We start from the raw sequence: 21,944 nt of genomic DNA on the forward strand, positions 1-21,944 counted from the left end.
TGTCACTGGGTCTGCAGTTCCCATTCATGGCCCCTCTGCTGCAGGAGGGAGCTGGGAAAATGAACCAGTGGCCACGCAGCACCCACTTTGGTGGCAGGAAGGAGACAGAAGAGTGGGACACCGCAGGATGGCCCCATCTACAGGGTGACATTGGCTTGTCAGCCAGACCAAGGTGATGAATGTGACGCCTGTCCCAAGGCATGCTGCTGAAGACGTCATCAGGCTGAAACCCGGCTGCCTCCTTCCTGCTCCTCATGTGGGACACGTACGGCTCCGCTGCGGTTCACAACTGTCTTTCGATGGCTGCCTTACGCCTGCTTTCCCCTCCCCACAGCGTGTCACTGTGGGCAGGCAGCTGGAAATCACCCCAGCCTCTAGCGTGTCCCCTGCGTGCTCATCAGCGGGGGCTGCTGATGGTCATCTGGAGCTCCCGTCTCGTCTCACCACGAGGATGTGGTCACAGGCACGACGTGGAGTGAAAGAGGAAGGAGGCAGCGGGCCGGGGCTGGCGCCGGTCCTGCCGCGGTGACGCACGGAGGGGCCAGCCCTGCCTGTAGTGCTCCTGCAGACCCAGCTTGTGCAGAGGCCACCCTGCAGAGATGTCCCGGCCGGTGCCGTCGCCTGGCTTTGCTGCCGCCTGTGTCACCCTCCTGCTCGGCTGTGCCTGCCTTGGCTCGGCCGTCCAAGTCTCCCCAGGTAAGTGCCTTGGTGGGTCTAGAGGGTGATGGGGCAGGACAGGGACACCCATCATGTCCTGTGGTACTTGGAGGGGATATCTGGCTGTCATGGCGAAAGCGCAGGGCATCACTCTGCTGCCTTCCCAGGGTGTTCACACTCAAAACCTAAGTGAAGACCTGAAACCTGGCCACCCCTTCTCCATTTGGCAGCAAAAATCAGGTTGCTGCTCTTGTAACCTGAATTTCCCCTGTGCCCTGGATGTGGAGAGGTGGCAGAGGTTGTGGGAAACCTATTGGATGTAACCAGGGTCCTCTGGGGACCATCTGGATGGAGCCTTTGGAGCTGGGGGTGACGTGCAGGACAGCAAAGCCTGGATGCTTTCTGAGACAGCCACAAAAGGGATTTGATCAGAAGTTGTTTGTCTGGTGTCCTGGACCTTCCTGTTCTTCACTTTTGTTCTGAGCATGCAGTGAGAAGCCTCTGACTGCAGGAGGACAAGGAGGCAGCCTCCTAGTTGAGAGCTTGGTCAGGAGGAGGAGGAGGAAGCAGCCCCCATGGGAGAACATCTCCTATGCTGGCATAGGTGGCCTTATCCCAACCCTGTCCCTGTGGGTTTCCTGTCTGCCCTTTTGGTCCTGTTGGTTTGCATGGGACCCCTTGTGTTGGGCTCATGGGGGTCCCCATGCTCTGAGCCATGGGGCAGAGCAATGCCAGGTCCTGCAGTTGCTGATGGCAGCTCCTGCATGGTGCTGAGTGGGAAGGGGCAGTGGGAGCTGAGCCTGATGCCTTGTCCTCTCCACAGTGCACGGCAAAGGGCGAGCCTTGATCCCCCTCACTGTCCAAGAAGAAGCCACTTGCCCCAGTGCTTCTGTGGAAGGTTTCCTCAACAGCACCCTCACCACCCGCCTCCTGCCTGCCCTCTACTCTGTGGTCCTGCTTGTGGGGCTACCAGCCAACGCTTTGGCCTGCTGGGTCTTGGTGACCAACTTCAGGAGATGTTCCAGCACCCTCTTCCTGTTCAACCTGGCGAGTGCCGACCTGCTCTTTGCCCTCCTGCTTCCCTTCAAGATCTCCTACCACCTCCTGGGCAATCACTGGCTCTTTGGGGACTACCTGTGCCGCACTATGATGGCCTTCTTCTATGGGAACATGTACAGCTCCATCCTCTTCCTCACCTGCGTTGGCCTGGAGCGCTACATCTCTGTTATGCACCCATTCCTGTGGAAGGGCTCCAGTCAGACGTGGGTCAAGGCAGGTGTTTGTGTGGGCATCTGGCTGGTGGTGGGGCTGGGCATGAGCCCCCTGCTTTTGTGCCCCCAGACAAGTCATATCTCAAGCCTGAACATCACAACATGCCACGATGTCCTAGGAAAGGATAAGCACACGTTCCTTGTCTACTATTTCCTCTGCCTGGTGGGGCTGGGCTTTGGCTTGCCCTTTGTGCTCATGACCATCTCCTACAGCTGCATTCTAGTGCGGCTGCTGGCTGAGGGGAGACGCTATAGGCAAGTGGTGCATGTCCTGGCCGTGGTCCTCCTGGTCTTCATCCTCTGCTTCACCCCCAGCAACGTGCTGCTCTTCATCCACTATATGCTGGAGGCCACGGGGTGCCACAATGCCACATACATGTGGTACACTGTGGCCCTGGTGCTCAGCGCCTTCAACAACTGCTTCGATCCCTTCATCTACTTCTACGTCTCCCGGGATTTCCGGGTCTGGGTGCGGGATGCAGGCAGCTGCTGCCTGAGGGGGCTCGACCCCTCCTCCCGAAGGGCTTTGGAGAAGGCAGCCTTGCCCCTGCGGTCCAACGAGCACAGCCAGCCGTAGGCAGGGCTTGAGGTGCTGCGTTGTGTCCCCGTGCCCCAAAGGGGGACATCCTGCAGTGTGGTGCCACCACAAAGGGCTGCTCCGTCCCTGGATCTGAGCTTCATCCCAGTTTTGTAGCTCCTTTGCTGGTGGTGCCCCTGTCCTACAGGTCCCCCAACTGGGTGCCTGGCCCTGGCACCCTTATTTCCTCATCTAATGGACCCCCGCATCCCTCATTGCTCCTCCTGCAGTGACCAAACCCTCCAGAATACAAATAAACCTTTATTTCTCTCTGCTGCTGGAAGGAAGAGGTATAAATACCCTGGCTGAGCAGGAGCTGTCCTCCATCGCCAGGACTATGCTCCGTGCACACATGGCCAGCCCTGCTCCCATTGATGACCCTTCTCCCCCCCACAAATATGCCATGCTAGAGGCAAGAAGGGAACTGGGGGGTGGCTTGGGTGTCCTGACGTGTCCCATGGGCCAAATGCTGGAGAGGGGACATCATGCTGTGTTCCCCCATGCCGGCAGGCACCATATGCCCTGTGCCTGCAATGTGGATGCTGCTGAAACATGCAGGCTCCATGTTTCTGCTTTTATTTTCCCTTTTACTTGCTTCCTGTGGTGCTGGGCCCAGTGACAGATATGCCACCCAGGAGGGAGAGCACATGGGGCAGCATCCCCAGCCCTCCCAAGAGGGGTACCATGGCTCAGCATCCTGGTCCCCACTAGTCCTCTGGTTCCCACTAATCCCCGGGTCCCCACTGGTCCCCACTCCCAGGTGAGGAGGAGGAGGAGGAGGGTGCATGCTCCATGCTGTAGGAGTGTGGGGTACCCATTGTCGCTGCTGCTGGGCACGACCTGACCCCCCGGTCAGTGGCCACCCCTTTGGCACAGTGAGTCACGTCACCGGCTGGCCCGGCCCCGGTGGCTGGCCCTCAATCTTCCTGAGGATGACGTTGCTGAGCTCCTGGATGAGTTTGTCGTTGATGGGTGAAGGAGGCTGAATGCTCCTCTTCCTGGGCATCTCCACGGTGGTGTCTGCACTGGGACTGCTCCCTGGTGTGGCTGCCTGCTCCCAGTCCCTGCTCAGTGCCAGGGAAGGCTCCATGTTTCTCTCTAGAGAGGCTGTTTTTGTGGGTCTGAGCCCCTGGGCTGGAGCTCTGTCACTCTCCAGGTTCAAGCCCCTCTCAAGGGACAGGGCTTTGGTGACAGAGGGACCTGCCACCCTCTGGGCCGGGCTGGCAGGCAGCGATGACCGCAGCGCTGTGGCTGGGGGATGCTCAGGGAACAGAGATGGCTTCTTGGACCTGTCCATGGGGGGCACAGCCGACAGGTCTGCCAGCAGCCCCTGCCCCAGCTCCAGCGTGGCCAGCTCGGGGAAATTGCCCACCTCCTCGTAGACAGGATCAGCATCTGCCTCCTTCTCCTGCTGCTCCTCCAGGGAGTCCTGGTGAACCTTCATGGGCTGCGGGAGGGCAGGATGTCACGGTGAGGGGCACTGTCCACACTGCTCAGCACTGTACCCTCCATCCCCCCTCACCTTGCCCTCCCTGCAATCCCTGCCATGGACTCATTATCCATCAGGTCTTTCTTCCCTGTTGCTGATGGAGGGTGAGCATTTTGGTGCCTGCTGAGGCATGGTCCTCACCACCAGGCTGTAGCACCTTGGCAGAGGTGGTCTGGGGTGGGAAGGGAAGATGGGTGCTTGTGCAGAGCATAGAGCCAGGTGAAGTGAGGTCCAGCCAGGTAGCCCCCATGCAAATAACTTGATGGTGAGGAGGACTTAAACCTATTTCCTCACATTTCTTATGCTGATTGTTTCTGGGCAATGGGAGAGGCTGTGGGAATTGGGCTGGTCTGTTGTGGTCTTGCTTGCACACACCGGCACCATGCAGGGACCCCCATCCCTGGGTACGGGACACCCAGAGCAACGGGCACCCTGCCCTCTGCCACACAGTGTGGGCAGGATGGCCTGGGCATGTTTCAAGTGTAGGTGACGTCCCATTGCCAGCAAAGTGCAAAGCCAGCAACGGATGCATTCAATGTGTGCTGATACTTACAAAGAACATGGACAAAGTCCTTCTTGTGTGCAAGCGGCGCTGGAAACAGAAGAGGTGGGCAGAGGTAAGCACGAGATAGCATGGAGCAGGGTTGTGGATGCCTGGGCAGGCAGCAGGGAGCTGCTGTGGACATGAGCACAGCACCAAGCACAGGGACACCCACCCAAAGCATCCATCAGGGACCCGCGCATACACCTGCCTCTGGGGCCCTGAGGTGGGCGCATGGAGCTGGGATGGGTGCATGGAGCTGGGTGGGTGCGGAAGCCCCTGTGGGCAGGGGTAGCTGTGGGGCTTTACCAAGGTCTGGTTGGCAGACAGCATGGTGGCATCGGTGCTGTCCCCGTGCAGTGGCACCAGCGGCATGGTGCCGAACTTCTGCTTGGCGAGGTCAGAGGAGGAGCGCCGGCGCAGGATCACGGGGTGCAGGTCATCATGCTGTGCACAAGGACAGGGAGCGGGGCCATGCTGGGCTGCCCTGACAGTCCCTCCGGCCCCAGCACAGCCAGTCTGCACCCACCTGAGCCTTGAGGATGCTGGTGGTCCAGTCCCACAGCTCAGACTGCCCTGAGCACACCAAGTACCTGCAGAGGAGTCAGTGGAGAGGCTGCCAAGGAGCAAGGCCAGTGGGGCCCATGTCCCCTTGTTATCCTGTCTGTGAACACGGGGCTGTCAGGCACAACGACACCTCTGAAACCCAAATCATGCTTCAGGGCAAAGCGAGAGCTTGTTGGGCTCCTCAGCTCATCTGCCCTTGCTGCCCTTAGCAGAACATCTCAGCCCCATGTCCGTGCCCCAGCATCAGCAGTGTTGGAGGAATGGGGAGGGGATCAGCAGGATGCGGGGATGTGCCCAGGCACCCGCTGGTGCTAGGGAAGCCAGTGCAGGGAGCCCAGCTTAGTGCAGGTGCTGGGTCACAGAGCGGAGCCGGGTGGAGGCTGGCAGGCAGCACAGGCATGCAGGTGGCCTGCAGACCTGAGCAGGGTGGGCAGGTCCCTCTGAGCCTGCTGTGGGTGCTTGGAGATGCATCTCCCGGGGGTGCTGGTGTGGATAGGAAGGTAGGAGGGGTGTGTGGTACGGAGATTGCCCCTAAAGCCTGGCCCCTGCCTTGTGCCAGGGTGCGTATGGCCCTACCACTCTGTCCCTTGAGTGCCCCAGCCAGGCGCTAGCTCTGCCCTGACCCCCGGGCCCCATAGCACTGCCCCTGGCTGTGCCACTGCCACTGAAGCTGGGGACTGATCTCAACACCCCCAGCCCCAGGGTGGCAGGGACAGATACTCACAGCTGCTGCTTGTCCAGGGTCAGTGTGAAACCCCACCTGGGGAAAGGAAGAGATGGGCTGTGAGGAGGCACCACTGAGCTCAGTCTGTGGGCAGTGGCAGGGGGCTGAGCTCCCCCATGGATCCAAGCTTGTCATGGGTTTGGGTCCCACTGGGGACCTGGCATGCTCTCAGTGCCTGGGTTCATGTGTGAGTGCCCATGGAACCAAGGGATGCATGCCCCAGGGAAGGTCCCACTTACTGGGCTGGTGGCTTCAGCTTCTTCCTAATGCCCATGTAAACCTTGGCTGCATTCAGGGGCCACTCACGCTCCGGTTTGGCGCTCTGGAGAAGGAGATCCACTGGGTCAGCCCAGCTTGGTACCAGCCACCCCATCGGAAGGACAGCCACCACTGTGCCACTGCTGTCCCCAGGCTCCTCTCCCTGCCTCTCCTCCCTCAGCATCCCCTGGGTACCCTCTTCTCCTTGAGCAGCAGCAGCCTCCGGTCCCGGATGACGAAGTAGCGCTCCTGAAACTTGTTCCCCAGCAGCTTGGGGGGCTCCTCACGGCACTTCAGCAGCCCACACTTGGGGGTCTCACGCTTGACGCCTGCCCAGTTTGGGGAAACAGGGGTCAGGGTCCCACTGTGGTCTCAGGGATGCGCCCCTGATGGCTGCAGGGTGGTGGCCAGGGCAAGGGGAAGCTCAGGCAGAGCTGTCCCACTTGGGGACACCCTTTAAGGCTGGGACCCTTTATGACTGCCTTACCTGTGAAGAGGCAGCTGCCCTCACCGATGGGGACCTTCTTCACCAGCAGGTATGCGGCGCTGGGCTCCGGGAGCTTGCACCACTGCAATGCTTGCTCCAGCACCTTCTCCTTGGGGTGCAGGGGCCGCTCTGGGGAGGCACAGACACCGTGTCCCCTTCCCTGCCACCAGCAGCAAGCTGCCCCCCTTACCCCACACCTCTCCTCACCAGCCCTGCCTTGCCGAGAGCATCCCCTGGTGCCATCCCCCCTCACTCACCCAGCTCCCCGTTCTCCAGGGCCTCGAAGGTCAGCCAGATGTCCAGGCTGGCTGCCACGTTGCGCATCTCCAGCACGTGGTTGGTGAGCTCCTCTGCTGTCATCGTGGGGGACACCTGGGGCCGGACACATGGGGAGCTGCAGGTGGTGGCAGGATGGGTCCCAGGGACAGGCTGTGCCTGCATCCCTCCCTGTCTCCCCCAGCGCGGTCTCCTTTGGGACTCACCTTCAGGGTCACGCAGCAGTCGGGCAGCTTCTGCTCCAGGTAAACCTCGATGATGAGGTCCCCTGCCTGTGAGAGCTGTGGGAAGAGCGGGTGGCATCGGTGCTGTGCATAGCCCCTCTCTATGGGGCTGGGGGTGGTGACCCAGGAAGCTGGGGGTGCTTATCCTCTGGGCAGGAGCCTCAAGGTGATGGGTGAAGGGGACACAAGCGGAGAAGTTCCTTCCCCATATATCTGGTGTGGGACAGTGGGAACCTGGGAGTCCCACCAGCCCAGGGGTCCCTGACATGATGGGCACTGGCAAGCGCATCCCCAGTACCTGAGTGTCCTTCCAGGTGGTGATCAGACTGTTCTCCAGATCCATCTGGGATACCTGGTCCTCATCAATCTGCCAGAGGAAGGATGCACAGAGTAAGAAGGGAGACACATGCAGTCGATGTGGAGTGAAGACACATTGCCAGGATGGAGGGATGCAGGGCGGAGCAGAGGTGAGCAGCACGGAGGGATACAGGGGGAGGGAGACAGAGCCATCATGCATGGGGCTGGCAAAGCCCTGCAGGGAGCTTACATTGAAGATGCTGACATAGTTGTCAATGAGGTCTTCCATCACCTTGACCTCATGCTCCCCTTTTCCATCGGTCTGGAAGAGGCTGGGTGCGAAGAGAAGTGACAGGTTCTTGGTGCTCATCTGGTTGAGGTCTGCACATTTCTGCACCCTGGGACAAGGAGGACAAGGTGAGGGGCTGGTCCCACTTTGGATGGGGTTCCAGCCCCAGCCACCCTCCTCTGCCTCTTATAGACTCTCCTGAAAAACAGCTGTGGAATTTGGGTTTTTTCCCTCTTTTTTGGGGCACTGGGTGAAGTTTACATCCTACTGGGCTGTGTCTTTTACTCCTAAACCTCCTGTCACTCCTCCTTGCTGCAGGATGACTTTGGGAACATTTGAGGTGTCCCAGATCATCATGCTTCATCACACCCCAGCAGCTGGAGGTCTGACAAAGCAGGGCATGGGCACTAGGCTCTTCCTGTCTCCCTGGGACGGCAGTCAGCATTCCCTGTGCAATGGAGTGATCCCATACTTCTGACTGGCTTTGGGTACCCCGGCTGGACCAGGGGACCCTGCAGGGAGGTGTCCCACTGACCGGTAGAGGTGCCCGATGAGCGCAGCCAGGGTCTTGTGGTTGAGGCGAGGCAGGCGCTGAATGAGCTCCTTGTACCGCTCCAGGCGCTGGGGCTTTGAGGGTATTTCTGCAGTGAGGCAAACAGGTCACGGCTTAATGGTGAATCCAGCGGGTCCAGAGCTGACAGGATACCAGGACCCTGCCCTGAGGGACATTGACCCTTGGGTCCGTGGCAGGCAGCCCAGCGTGGTAGAAGAACGTACCTGCAGCCTCTTTCCACTGTGGGTGCAGCTCCAGGGTGAAGACAGGATCTTCCAGCTCTCGGAAGAACCTCTTCAGCACATCCGTGACATCCTCAATGAAGTTGTCACTGATGCGCAGCTTGACATTGCGGGCATCCCGCCGGAACTCCTCCATCAGTACCTTGATCCGGGACTTGGCTCCATTCTTGCGGTAAATCCCCTCATGCCGCAGCCCTGGGATGGGGACATGGGGTCATAGGGGCCCTATCCTGCCCAGAGAATCCTTAATGGGGCTGCCTCACCCTGTTGGTCACTCCATGTGTATTGGTGCATGCTGTGGCTGTGGTCCCCAGGCCGGGCTCACCGTACTGTGTGATGAAGGCGATGCAGCTATCCACGATGATGGGGATGTCTGCCCGGCTCAGCTGCTGGTCCCGCAGCGCGTTGCCCCGGCCCCCTGCCGATGCCTGGATGTCGCTGTACCATGCTGCCGAGTCTGCCCGTGACAAGCCCTGCAGGTAAAATGTCCTGAGAACAACAAGGGCAGAAAAGAGGGAATGAAGGTTGCCAGGGGTGGCAGGTTATCCCCTCCTGCCCTTACGCACAGGGAGCAAAGCACAGCCAGGCTGAGCCAGGGGACACCCTATGCCAGTGAGACCCTGGGCTGGGGTGACCTCTGTAAGCCCCTTAGCCACAGAGCTGCTGTCTCAGTAGCATCCCCACCATGGGTTTGGGACCAGCATCAATGCATGGATGAGTGCCTTTATCCTGGGCAGCCTGCTGAGGTTGCTTGTCTCATTCTCCATCATTCCCACAGCCAGGCCTCACCTCCCCATCTCCACCAGGATCAGCAGCTCCTTCTTCTCTGGGGTCTCGGTGGGGGGAACCAGACCTGCATTGGGGTGAGAAGTGGAGGGTTCAGAGCCATGCGTGGCCACCCGCCCTATGTTGCCTTGTCCCGGTCTGCAGCACGGCACTCACTGAGCTCCTGCAGCCGCCGCAGGTTGATGCTGTCCTCAGCCCCATCGTCCTCAGCGGGGCAGATGAAGAGGTGAGCTTTCTGCAGGATGAAGAAGGCCTGCTGCCACCGCTCGGGGTTGAGCATGCACTTGTAGCGCAGCTGGCCCACGCGCTGGAACTCGTAGCCCAGCAGGCAGTGACAGCTCACGGGGGTGAACCACTGCGGGATGGAGCGAGAGGTGAGCTGGGAAAGGACAGGGCTCAGCACCCGAGCGCAAACCCCCATGAGGATGGGAGCAGGTTGCTGGGGAGAATGGGAGCCCCTGCAAAGGGAAGGAGGGTGCTTCACACAGAGGATGAAGAGTGTGGGAAGCACAATGGGGAGGCAGGGACAGAGCCCAAGGACCCACCATTGGCATGGCACTGGGGCTGGCTCACCTTGCCAATGGCGCTGGCCCATGCTTGCAGTGTCTCAGGCCCATCGGTCCCCAGCTGCTGCACTTTCTCCCCAGTGAGGAAGAGCTCGAGGGTGTAGCGGAACCTGCAGAGGACGAAGCAGCCCATCAGGGCAGCCCCTTACCCTGAACCTGCTCCAAGCAGGAGCAATGCCCATCCACGGGCATGCAGTGGGGGCACTGCTGGGGCTACCTTTCAGTGGGGCCAGGGCTGGTGACTGCCTGAGCTCTGCTCACGCCCATGGAGAGGAGGTCCCCGCTCTCGATGTGGCCCAGGGCCTCCGTGCATTTCTCTGTCTCAAAGAAGAGCAGGGCTCTCTCCAGGGAGCACCACGTGCGCTGGAAGTCTGTGGGACCAGGGCTCAGTGGCACCGGGGTGCACATCCCCTGGCTGCCCTCCTGTGCTCCCCACACTTACCCTCTTTGGTCTTCTTGGTGCCTGGGAGCTTGTGTGGGGCTGTGGCCCGGTACAGGTACCCACTGTGTGCCACTGGCTGCGTGATCTCATTGTAGACACCCTCCGGACCTGGTTCCTGTGCGCGGGGTGTCCCTGTGGGGAACAATGTTGATAGCGGGGTGGGAGCAGGCACCCACCAAGGCATGGGTACTGGAGGGGCAGGGAGACCCTGCTCATGCAGGTGTGGGTAAGGGGGTGTGCCAGGCATGAGGTCCCCTGAATAAGGGCCCCAGAAGAGCCCACTGCCTTGCCCCATCCTGAAAGAGGGTGCAGGTGGGTCACGCAGCGAGCCACAGTATCTAATGTCCTGCCTGTCCCCAGCCTTGGGGCATGCTGCGGGGGGCAGTGGATAGGAGGAAACCCCCATATCACAAACAGATGGGACTTGGGGTTCCTTGTACCTGAATGGTTCCTGAGCCTTTTCCTCTCCAGTGCCACCTCACAGGCAGCAGGGTCAGCCGTCAGCCCAGCCTCCGTGGATGAGAAGAACTGCAGGATGGTCTTGAGCAGAGCTGGTCCTGTCACTGCAGTGCACAGTGCCTGGGATGGGACAAGTGCCTGTAGGGACCATGTCCTGGCACACAGAGACCCCCAGCAGTAGGCTGGGGGTGCTTGAAGGCAGGCAAAGTGGGGTATAACCTCCCACCCGAGCCCCAAGAGCTGCCTGGCACAAGGGTGCAGGCGGACACAGCCAAGCAGGAGGTGTTGTCATCTCTGGGATGGTTCCCAGCACCCCAGTATCCTGCCTGCATCCCGAGGTTCCCTGCTCCTACCTGGAGCACGTCCTCCTGTGTGGTGTAGTGGGGATGGGGCAGGCGGTACCGTCCCTCTCGGTACTTGTGGGAGATGAAGTCCCGTCTCTGCTCGGCGCTGGCATCTGGGTACAAGGCCTCAGCGGCGGGGAGGCGAGCGGCCCAAAACCGGTTGGCTCGGTCATTTCCCAGCATGATAAAGAGCTGTAGGAGAGTCCCGAGGTCATGGCGAGGGTCAGGGGGGAGGAGCAGCATCCCTGCATCCCGAGGGAGACCGTGGGGCTGCTGCCCTGCCTGGAGAAGCAGCCTGGCCCCTGAGCCTGCTGTGCCAGCCCCAGCATCCTGCCCTGAGTGCCTCTACCTGCACGATTTCATTGGACCAGACGCTGGTGTCAAGCTTCAGGCTTTGCACCTTGGAGATGTTGGAGCCCAGACTGCGGTGCTGCCCTGTGGGGAGCAAGAGAGTGAGCACCCCTTGGTCCCACCAGGAGAAGTGGTACCCAAGTCGCACCCACACCCCAGCCAGCACCCCCGACCCACACCCATGAGATCCCCATGGGAGATGTACTGGCCTGCACACTGCTTGCAGATGACCACACACAGGTTGATGGATGCCCAGTCAGGGCTCGGAGCCCAGCAGTCCGCACAGTGTTTGTTGGCTTTGTTGGACCAGATCTTCTCTGCCACCTCGTAGTCATAGAGCATCTCCGCTATGGCCTCCTGCAGGGCCTCCATCCACTCCCTCTTCTCCCGCTCTGACTCCGCCACAAAGCTATGAACACCAGCACAGCAAAAACTCAGGGGCCTGGAGCAACCAGCACCTGGGTCCAGCATCCACGTGCTCCCCCCACCTCATCCCACTGGATAACTGGGATACCTGAATATTTTGGAGGGGGTGATGAGCTCAAAGCTGCGGTTCTTGGCTTCACGGATGGTGGAGCCGCGCATCTCAATCACACAGATGCCGATGCCCATTTTAAAGAACTGCAATTCAGAGTGACACTGGTGTTGGCTCTGCAGCACTGTGGCTGCAGAGGATGCACCACCCAGACATGCCTGTGATGCTGGGGCTGGAGCCAGGTTGCTGCATCCAGCACTCTCAGCATCCTATCCCTGCTTTGCCTGGACAAGCAGACCTGGTACCATGTCACATCTCTCAGGTACCTCATGAGGGCTGACATAAAGCATCCTGCAAATATGTGATACCTTAACATGAAAGGCACAAAGCCCCTGAATTTAGGGCATTCAAGTGCCTCAGTTTTGGGGTCAGGTGCACTCATAAAGCAGGTATCAACTTGAGCAGAAACCACAGAGACTTGATGTTGCTCAATGCATGTCCGCAAACTGAAAATGAAGTGACTGGGGAAAAAACAGGGGTGCTGAGAAAGCTCAGCAGGCAGGAGGAGGGGAACTCCGTGGGAAGCAGATCATAGTGAGAAGATTGGAAGGAGGGGTCCATTCCTGGTACCTGCATCTCCAAGCCCAAGCTCCTGCTACTTCTGCTGTGTGCAGCATCTCCAGCTTCCTACTCTGCCATTCCCTTTTTCCTACCTGTCTTCTTCCTCTCTGCTCTCCCTTTGACACCAGCCCTAGCTAAAATCCCTCCAGCCCTCCATTGCCCTCATCCTGTTCAGCCCCCTGCGGTGTCTGGTCCAGCCACCAACCTGCTCGCTCTTGTACAGCCACATCTCCGGCAGGCTCAGGGTTGCAAACACCTTGGACTTCTGTCCCTTCAGCTCCAGGGTTCCTGACTTCTGGCAGTGAGCGGAGTTGGCGGGCCGGGGCCGGGACCCCACCAGGCGCTGCTCCGTCACCTTCTTCTGCAGCGTGGAGCACCACTCGTTCCTCTGGGCTGGGGACCAGGCATGAGGGAGCGGGTCTGAGCCCTTCCCAACTGCCCTGGCATGGAGCAGAGCACCCAGTGGACATGGCAGGGGACAGGTCCCCTTGATCATCGTGGCTGGATGGTTTGGGGATGGGGTGAAAGCTGCCTCCAGGATGCTCTGGCTGGAGGATGGAGGCAGGGAAGGTTCCTTAGGGACTGGTGGTCCCTGGCTGGGGTCTTGGCTTACCCTCATTCTCAGCACGGAAGACAAAGATCCGGTGGCTGGTGATGACTTGGAACTTGTTGTCCTTGGTGCAGCGAGCCATCTCAATCACGGACAGCGGGATCACCCCCTTGGGGTAGGGCTCCTGGAATGAGCCCCAAGCAGGGTTATCCCCCTTTACCCTTCCTGTGGGACACCTCCATAACCCGCCCACCCCAGCACCCGCCCTGTGGTGCCATTGCCATGGGGGTAAGGAGATGGGACAGGGATGCCTGCAAGGTCTTGCAGCTGCGGGCCGTGCATAGTGCCTGTTTCTGCATGGGTGCCATTGATGTGAGGCCACAGAAGCAGTGTCTGTCACGCCATGTGGTGTGGCAGCCGCCAACACCCCACGTCAGGCCTAAATGGGGCCATGCACTCATGGAAGGATGAGAGGATGTGGGACAGGAAAGGGTTGTTTCACCACATGCACCTAACCCACAGCGCAGCACTCACCGCAAGAAAAGCTGCTCTGTGCAGCACATCCCTAGATACTCAGCTGGGTGCTGCTCAAAGAGCCTGGGGCCACAAGGAAATGAGGATTCAGGTAGGGATGGGTCCATGGTAGCACCCAGAGATTCCCCATTTGTGGTCTGCCCCAGTGCTTGGGAGCCAGAAGGACCCCTCTCGCTGCTCCCAATTGGCAGAAGGACCCTTGCTACCCCAGGCTTCCTATAGCATGAGGCTGCGTTCAGAGCCCCACCACGCTGCTCTGCCCTGGTGATGGTAAAGGAGTGCTGGCTCCTTGCAGAAGGACAGGAGGAGGCAAAGGGGACATGGCAGCTCATGTGGTGTCAAGGCACCCTGCTCTGAGTGCAGCCTCCCTGCCCTGCCCTCATCCTGTCCCTTGGTACCTTCTCACTGCTGAAATACATCAGGTTCTTCCCATCGAAACGGACGTAGCGCCTCTGGAAGACATAGTTCCTGTTGGGATGGTAGAAATGAGAGGCTGTTGGGAAGGAGATGATCCCCCCCAGGGACCCCTCATCTGTTCACAGACCCCTCCTTCCCCTAAGAATGGCTGCCCAGAGACCGGTGCAGTGGTACCCTAAAGGTTTCTTCTCCTGTGGGGATGTCTGGCACGGTGACCAGTGTGCCAGCCTCACCAGCCTTGCCCAAGGGGGCTCTACCTATGGGGACTGTCCCATAGGTGGGCACATACCCCTGTGGGGAGAGCTTGTCCAGCCATCCGCTGAGCATGGTGGGCCGGGGCTCAGACAGCGAGGTGAAGCTGGCATAAGGGGAGATGGTGAGGTCATCCAGGACCTCGTCCGGGTAGAGATGTGCAGGCAGGATGAACGGGGTGCCCTCGGCCTGTGGTGCCTCCACAGTGGAGTATCCCTCTGTGTCATTCTGGATGATGCGGTCAATGAGCCGGGACCGAGTCTCCTCGTCCTCACTCCTTCCTTCACTGCTGCACTCACTGCTTGTCCTGTAGAAAACAGGGCTATGAGGGAGCTGGCCTATGGCAGCTTAATGCCATCCCATTGGGACGTCTCACACTGCTCCTGGACCCATCCTGAGCTCCTCGGGGCACCCAGTGTTGCGGTGTTTGCACCTCCATGAGCAGGGTGGGACAAGGGCTCAGTGTTCATGACCCCCATAGCCACCAGCAGCCTGAGGCTCAGCCAGTCCTACACGGTGGCAAGGCTGGGGCTACCTGGCAAAATGGGTTTCCCCACTGTGGGTAACACTGCATAGGCCATTGCACATCTCCAAACCCCTGGCATCACCTCCTGCCCCTCTTCATAGGCAGCAAACCAAGCCCAGTCCCACCTCCTGCTCCCTGCTCTACATTCGCCGCAGACCTCTTCACCAGAGGTTTCAGCTTCCTTCTCCTCTACCCCTCCAGTGTTCATGGCACTGAGAATGTCCTTCTGCCACGACACCTTCCTGCCTGCTCTTGTGTCTTGCAAAGGGATTGGGATGGAGAGATGGGCCAGTGGAGCTCCTGCAGCCATCTGCTGTTGTTGGGAAGCTGAGCTGCCCCCTGAGCCAGGCTTGGTGACCCCATCCAGCCATAACAATAAAAGGAAGTTATAAAAATAAACTGCTAAGCCTGCCCCTTCCCCTCAGCCCTCCCAGCCAGACGTGGCTCTTTCCCTGGAAAGGAAATGTGCTGGGAAATGTCTGACAGCCCCAGGAGCAAAGAGCAGAGCTGCCCAGGTGCAATGGTGATGGGCAGCAAGACAGCCATGGAAGCCGGGACACTGCAGCTGCAGCACCAGCAGCAGAGCATCCTTACCACTGGACCACTGGTGGCATCCAATGCTAGGATGAAGAAAAGACTCCAGGACAGGCAATGAGGATGGTCCAAGCCCCGTCACAGCTTCTGTCTGAGGAGCACCTGAGCAAGTGGTGCTTCACTCCTCCAGTGGGGAAAGGGTGAGTGATGGGGCAGGTTCCTGAAGTCATGAGCAGCATGAGGAGGGCAGAAAAGCATCTCCTGGCCACCTCTGCTCCAGTCACAGGAGCTGGGTGACAGCAGATAAAGCCAGCAGGAGCAAGGTGCAGAAGCAGCTGATCTGCAGGAATCCTCACTATGGGATGTTGTAGAAGGAGAAATGTATGGATGAGAAACCCACTGGGGGTTACTCAATGTGAGAAACCACCTCCAGCACCATACCATATGCTGTAATGCTTTTGGACCAGGAGAATGACTGCAAACGCCTTCCCTCATTGCAAATTCTCAAAACACACTGTTTTGAGCACTGCCTCTTCATAGGAACCAAGGCGATGCATGGACCTGTGCTTTAGCCATGGATAAGCACCTTAAGAGGTCATTGGACATTATTGAACCATGCGGGACAAAAGCAAGACCTGCCGTCTGCCTGGGAGGGTGCTGGGCTGGAGCCACCCAGGCTAGGGGTCGGCTCTGGGATAGTGTGTGGGGCTGGAGAGGGAAAACAGCCTGTTTGGCTCCAGAAAGACAAGAAATGGCCATGGGTGGTTGGAGGCTCAGATCACAATGACCGTTGCTGTTGAATTAGAGTAACAGAGCCTTGGCAAGGTGATGGATCTGGCTGCAGTCCCAGCCTGGTGTCCAGCTCCTTCAGGAGGGGCTGCCCAGGGAGTGGGGTGGCTGGAGGACTCTGCACGCCACAGGCGGCCATCAGCCTTGATGTCAGAGCCAAGTGGGAGAGAGATGCTCTCAATGGGTCAGGGCAAGAGAAGAGGAAATCCCCATGACAGCCCCTTCCTGAGCCATGGTTTACAGCCACTGAGACCACAAAGAGCTGGAGGACAAGCAGCATCGGCAGGGACAAGCAAAGCTCTGGCCTAGCTGGAGTGGGGTCTCTCAGCATTCCAGGAGCACACCAAGACCCAGGCCAACTCCCAGCTCTGCCATCGAGGACAGGGTTGGTACAGGAAAGCTCCAAACCTCCAAGCAACTGTGGTAAGGCCAAGTCACCTCCCTTTCAGCTGGTGCTGGGCAATGAAAACAACCACCGTTAGGGCCAAATGAGTCCCCAGGGCAAGGAAAGGGTAGTTCCAGATCAGCTGAACCTGGAACATGATGCTTGAGGTGCACTGAGTTGGGGCAGTCTCAGCCTGTCAGTGCTTACATGGGGGATTTGGGAAATGGAGGGTGGGTGATGGAGGAAAGGGATCTGCAGGTGCTGAGGAGACCAAGGAGCTGCTGATGGATCTGGTTACTTCTGCTGGGGGTCATGGGCCAGACAATTAACCTTGAGGTAGGTAGGGAGATAAGGAATAAGCTGTCATGGATACACCCAGTGTCACCATTCCCACCATTCCCAGTGTTTCTCTTCCACAGGGAAGATGCCTTGAGGTGCGGGGAGCAGCAGTCTGGGTACGTATCTTCCTGAGGATCATCTCATTATGAGTCTTGATGCAAACCAGGGTAAGGTCCACTATCCTCACCACAAAGAGCTGCTCTCTGACCCAGTGCCCTGAGCTCCATGGATGCTGTGCCACCATCTCTCTCCTGCTGAGACTGATGTCCGAAGCAGGGCAGATGCTATCCTTCACACCAGCATTTCATGGAGCTGAGCATCACCAGCTTGGATGAAGGTGCTCAGTATCAGAGTGGGTGAATCCCTGCGTATGCTCCAGCCTCTGCTGGACCCTCAGAGATGCAGCTCCCAGATTAAGGGGAATTTCTCATTCCTCTTCCTCTTTGCTGAGGATATCTTGATGCTGGCAAAAGCAGCTCTGCTCATTTCTAACACTGACCCTCAATGCCCAGACCCCAAGCCAGGGAGCAGCGTGGTCCAGATGGAACTCCCCCAGAAGAAGGTGAGAGAAGGTATCTCATGTAGACAGCCCATAGCCCTGTTCCAGGGGGATCATGGTTGGACTGGTGGGGAAGAAAGCGTTGGATCAGCCCACCAAAAGGGTTCACGAGCACACTGCAAAAGGTCTTCAGAGGCTTTTCTGTCTCTTGTTCAACTCCCCTTGCCCCAACCTTAGTGCTCAAGGCTGTAAGAAAACCCTTTCAACTGCTGCCTCTGACCCTGCTGATGGTCACATCCTGTCTCTTCTCAGCAAGACCCTGGTGGGTCCAGGCCTGAAAGCACCCAGCTGATGCCCTCAGGATGCTCTGCATCCCAGCTGCCTGGAAGCTGATGGATGGAAACTGTGACCCACAGGCCCCCAGCCCTGCTCTGAACTGCTGGTTCAGTGACTCCACAGCAGACGTCAGTATTTCTGTTTCCAAAGCTCCTATTCCCAGGTATTTGCAATTCCAGCCCATGGTCTGTGTTGGGATTGTGGCACTGGATCATACTCACTCCCAGAGCTGGACCGACCAATACTGGGACCAGAGAGGCAGGGGCATGGGGGTGCACTGGCCGACAAAGCCACGGGCAGAGCTGAAGGACACAGAGCTGCAGCTCAGCACCTCCTCTCTGAGCAACACAGGAAAAGGAACCCTCCCCATCCGAAATGGGAAGAGCAACTTTCCTTCCTCTTTCTGAGATGGTATCAGGAGCTATGGAAAGGACATTTCAAAAGCATTTTAAAGCACCCCTCATAATCTCACTGTTCACCATGGTGCGTGACAAACTGGCAAATGCTGATCAAACGATGCTGGAGCCTTTGGAGGTCGCACATTCCTTCATCTGGACCTCAGAGCCATCCCACTTCTGACTGATCCCTGTCCTCTGTGGTGTTTTCCTGCTCCCAGAAGCCAAATCCAGACTCTGCCTGGTGTGTAGGTGCCCAGTACCACTGGAACAGCTCCACAGCATCTGTTGGCAAGCACTGACCCCTCGGGGGCCACCCACCAGCACAGCCCCTTCTCACCTCTGAGCCCATCGGCTCTTCTTGTGACTGCTGACCTGATCCCAGACACTCCTGATCAGCTCTGCAGTGGGTGAAAAGCTCCCATGGCCTCAGGCTGTCCCCAGGGGTGTCCCTGTCCCTTGGCGTGCAAATCCCAGTCCCTGAACCCAGCCCCTGAGCCCGGAGGAGGTGATTCCTACCTGCACGCTTCTCGCTCCAGGTCCATCTCGGACACTGCCTCGCAGCTCTGATCAGAGGAGATGCCAGCACCCTGGGAGGAGAGATTTGTTACATCTCCCCTCTTCTCTGCTTTCTCCCATCCCAGACCTTCTCAACCAGCCTGGCCCACTGCAAGGGGGCTCAGCTTGTGACCCCCACCCCATCAGTGATGCTCAGCACTGCCAGGCACCTCGGTGTCACCAGCAGTGGCTGATGGGATGCAGTGACATCAGGGGACATGCACCATCCCCACCGTGTCCTCTCACCTTCTGCTCCCGTGATGGGGCAATGTGCCCAAAGATGGTCTCGCTGTAGGGGCTGACGAGCTGCTCACTGACCTCTGTGGGCAGAGACACGGGAAGGAAAGGCAGTCAGCAGTGCCTGCTGCAGGCAGCAACCAGCTGGGACTGATGGCCCCGGAGGGGATCGCTGAGCCCACCACAGTGAACCCCAACATCCACAACACCACAGAGACGTGAGCCAAACGTGTCCCTGAATGAGACAGGGGCACAGGGCAGGACCTGGGTGTCCCCCTCAGCCCCCTTCCTTGGGGACACCGGGAGGTCCCCACTGTGCTCCGTGGGTGCTCTCACCTGATGTGCTGGTGGGTCTCTGCGGGACGGGGGGCAATCCGGGACTGCTGGAAAACGGGAGAAGGGTTATTATGGCTGCGGCCGGGATGGGGCGGGATTTCTCCATCATGTTTTCCCATCTGGTTTACATGGGCTTGAGGCTGCGTCTGACTGGGGCAGAGCCCAGCTTCGTCCCTCGAGATGTGCAGCATCCCCTCCCTGCTCCCAGCGCCCTCCTTTGCTCCCTTCTCCTCCCAACCCCATGCTGTGGCCCCTGGGGCTGCCAGGCATTTCCCACCCCAGGTCTCCTCCTCTAACATCTCCCACCTTGCTCCCAGCAGGAGCCAGACCCAGACCCTCACTCAGCCACTCCTCACCATGGCAGGGACCCCCAGCCCTGCTGCTTGGTGGGGGGCAGAGGAGGACCAGCAGCTTCTTCCCCCAACCAGAGGAGCCATCCAGGGGCCCACGGTCACCCTGTCATCTCAGAGGGATCCCAGCTGCCCTGTGGGCTGGCTCAATGCGGAGCCTGGGGGAGGCACGGGAAGGGTGGTGAAAGGGGCTTGTCAGCACCCGGAGGCAGGCAGGGCCAGGCTGGGAATGGGGTCCTGGGAATGGAGGGGGTCTTTGGATCCTTGGATCTGGCTGCTCTGTACCCCCCTCCACTTGCTGTGAGGAGGGAAAGCATCTGCTTACTCAGGTTTGTCCGGCTGGGTCAGCTCCTGTGGGGACAGAGCCAGGGGCTGAGCCTGGCCGTGGGGACCCTCCTCCCCTCCTGAGTCCTCAGTGGGTGCTGACAGGCGCTTGAGTCCTTCATAGATGACGTTGGACACCATCTCCATCCTGCCCTGTGCTGAGGCGGGCTGCGGGGCTGGTCTGGGACATGGCAAGGGGTCTCTCCTGGCTGGGATGGATGCAGGGTGACCCTCTGGAACACCCCCAGTGCCGGTCTCTGCTGCTGGCACCCTGTGGCTGTGCCGTGGTGGGACAGACGGGACGGACAAGGGGGATTTCTCTGATGCCTCCAGGGTTTGTCCATGATCCAGAGCTGGCGGGGACCATGACCCCTCCCGAGCGCTGTCCCGTACCCGCAGCCGGGATAACCCCATGCCCATGGCCACGGCTGCCCCTGGGCCAACCGGTTGTGCTGGCCGGGGCTCCGGGCTCTCCAGATCCGTGGAGCTCTCCCCCGGCACGAACCCCTCCAGCACCACAAAAGCTGCAGTGGCCCCGTCTCTGTGTGTGTGCACCGGCACCGTGGGGCGCACCGGTGGCGCAGGCGCTGAGCCCTGCTCCGGCTTGGAGCGAGGGAAAACCGTCCTTGGCTTGGGAACGGGCTTCACAAGGGGAGGAGCAGGGTCCTTGTCTATAGGCGATGCCTGGGCGGGCGCAGCCACAAGCTGCTGCGTCCCCAAGGTGTCAGTGGCCCCTCCTGGCTCTGCTTTCATGGCATCCTTGCCCGTTTGGGGAGCATCCAGGCTCTCAATGGCTTGGAAATGGGTGTTTTCTGCCGCGGGTCCTTTCCAGGACTGACTGAGCACCTGTGTCTGCTGCACCAAGTTCAGGATCCTTTTGCGGTGCCCAGTGGCGGTGATGCCGAGCTGCTGCAGGCGGTCACTGTCCAGCGAGGCGGCGTCTCTGGCCACATGGTACCCATGCTGCTTAAAGACATCCCGGTACCTCTCCAAGTGGATGGTGGCCAGCCAGTCTGTGATATCGGAGTCAGGACCGCACGGAGAGCTCATGGCCCTGGCGTGCCTCTGCGACGGATGCTCAGCCCATCATCTGTGGAAGAGGAGAGAAAGGGGATGAGGAGGCAGCAGGAGGGGATGGGTGCTCAGCTGTGGGTGGGAGCACGGGCAGCTCCCAGAGCTCCCCCTGCCTCACCACTCTCCCCGTTGTTGCTCACCTCCCAGCTCCAGGAGCCCGCATCCTGTTGTTCCTCAGCCCCAAACCTCTCGCCCCTCCCCGGAGCTGTCGGATCCTGGCCCCGCTTTGTCGGCGAGGCCGTGACCCGAGTCCAGGCAGGAACGGAGCAGCCGGGGGCTCACGGGGGAGCGGAGTGCTGCCCAGCTGCCGGGCGAGGAGGCACCCCGGGCTCTGCCAGGCACGGGGCTGGGTGTGAGGAGGATGGGAGCAGCCAGAGGGGTGTCCCGGCGGAGGGGCTGCCCGAGGCAGATAATGGGGGGAGCAGCTGGGCCCCTCCCAGGGGATGAGCTCCTGAGCCGGCCAGCGCGGGGAGGGCTCTGCAGCCGGAAGGACAGACCATAATCTCTCTCTGTCACTGCTGGCGAGGGCATGGGAGAGGTCAGCGTGACTCACGGCGGAGGGGGGGAAGCCTCCCACCCACCCCAGCCCCTGCCTGCCCCATTACCAGCACCCACAGCTCGAGGCAGAGGGGCACGGCTGGGGGCTCAGCAGGCTGTCACTGCCTGGGCCCCGCTCTGTTAGGGACCCCCATCCCCAGATCTTTGCTGGCACAGCCCTGGGACAGAATCGTGGTCTCTGCGGAGCGCTGAGGGCCTTTTTCCCATGAATCACGCTGCTCCGCACTAAACCATCTGTGCTGACTGTGCTGCCACTGGGTCTTTTTCCAGTTCCTCCATTTCCCTCTATTGTTCAGCACAGGCTTCCTTCCTGCTGCCTGCATGATCCCACACATCCCCTGCCCCCTCCCGCAGGAGCAGAGGGACAGCCAGGCCAGGATTCCTGCTGCACGATCCCTGTGCAGGCATCTGCCTGCTCCCCACTGCTGCCTGCACAAGAGTGCCATGGGGCTGGT

At 59.7% G+C, this 21,944-nt stretch overlaps 2 protein-coding genes across 2 annotated transcripts; one reads left to right on the forward strand and one right to left on the reverse strand.

Annotated features, from left to right (window-relative positions):
* Positions 1-599: 599 nt before the first annotated feature.
* LOC308225800 (proteinase-activated receptor 3-like) lies at positions 600-2,505 on the forward strand (the record flags this gene model as incomplete). The annotated part of the gene is made up of 2 exons (XM_080626941.1): positions 600-696; positions 1,481-2,505. The coding sequence occupies 2 exons, from the start codon at positions 600-602 to the stop codon at positions 2,503-2,505; spliced, it is 1,122 nt and encodes a 373-aa protein (XP_080483067.1).
* An 880-nt stretch (positions 2,506-3,385) lies between these two features.
* On the reverse strand, positions 3,386-20,907 carry ARAP3 (ArfGAP with RhoGAP domain, ankyrin repeat and PH domain 3; the record flags this gene model as incomplete). The annotated part of the gene is made up of 33 exons (XM_080627518.1): positions 3,386-3,952; positions 4,548-4,586; positions 4,845-4,982; positions 5,065-5,128; positions 5,827-5,862; positions 6,066-6,148; positions 6,280-6,413; positions 6,572-6,700; positions 6,829-6,943; positions 7,054-7,128; positions 7,370-7,438; positions 7,619-7,766; positions 8,193-8,298; positions 8,435-8,647; positions 8,778-8,941; positions 9,242-9,305; positions 9,395-9,593; positions 9,812-9,914; positions 10,022-10,175; positions 10,247-10,378; positions 10,687-10,825; positions 11,059-11,241; positions 11,399-11,479; positions 11,605-11,809; positions 11,915-12,021; positions 12,702-12,889; positions 13,110-13,230; positions 13,979-14,048; positions 14,287-14,556; positions 18,572-18,642; positions 18,857-18,930; positions 19,184-19,230; positions 19,859-20,907. 33 exons carry the CDS (start codon positions 20,905-20,907, stop codon positions 3,386-3,388), a joined length of 5,337 nt encoding a protein of 1,778 aa, XP_080483644.1.
* Positions 20,908-21,944: the final 1,037 nt, after the last annotated feature.

Source organism: Psittacula echo (genome assembly GCF_963264785.1).
Source record: "Psittacula echo genome assembly, chromosome: 11".
NCBI classification, from domain to species: domain Eukaryota; kingdom Metazoa; phylum Chordata; class Aves; order Psittaciformes; family Psittacidae; genus Psittacula; species Psittacula echo.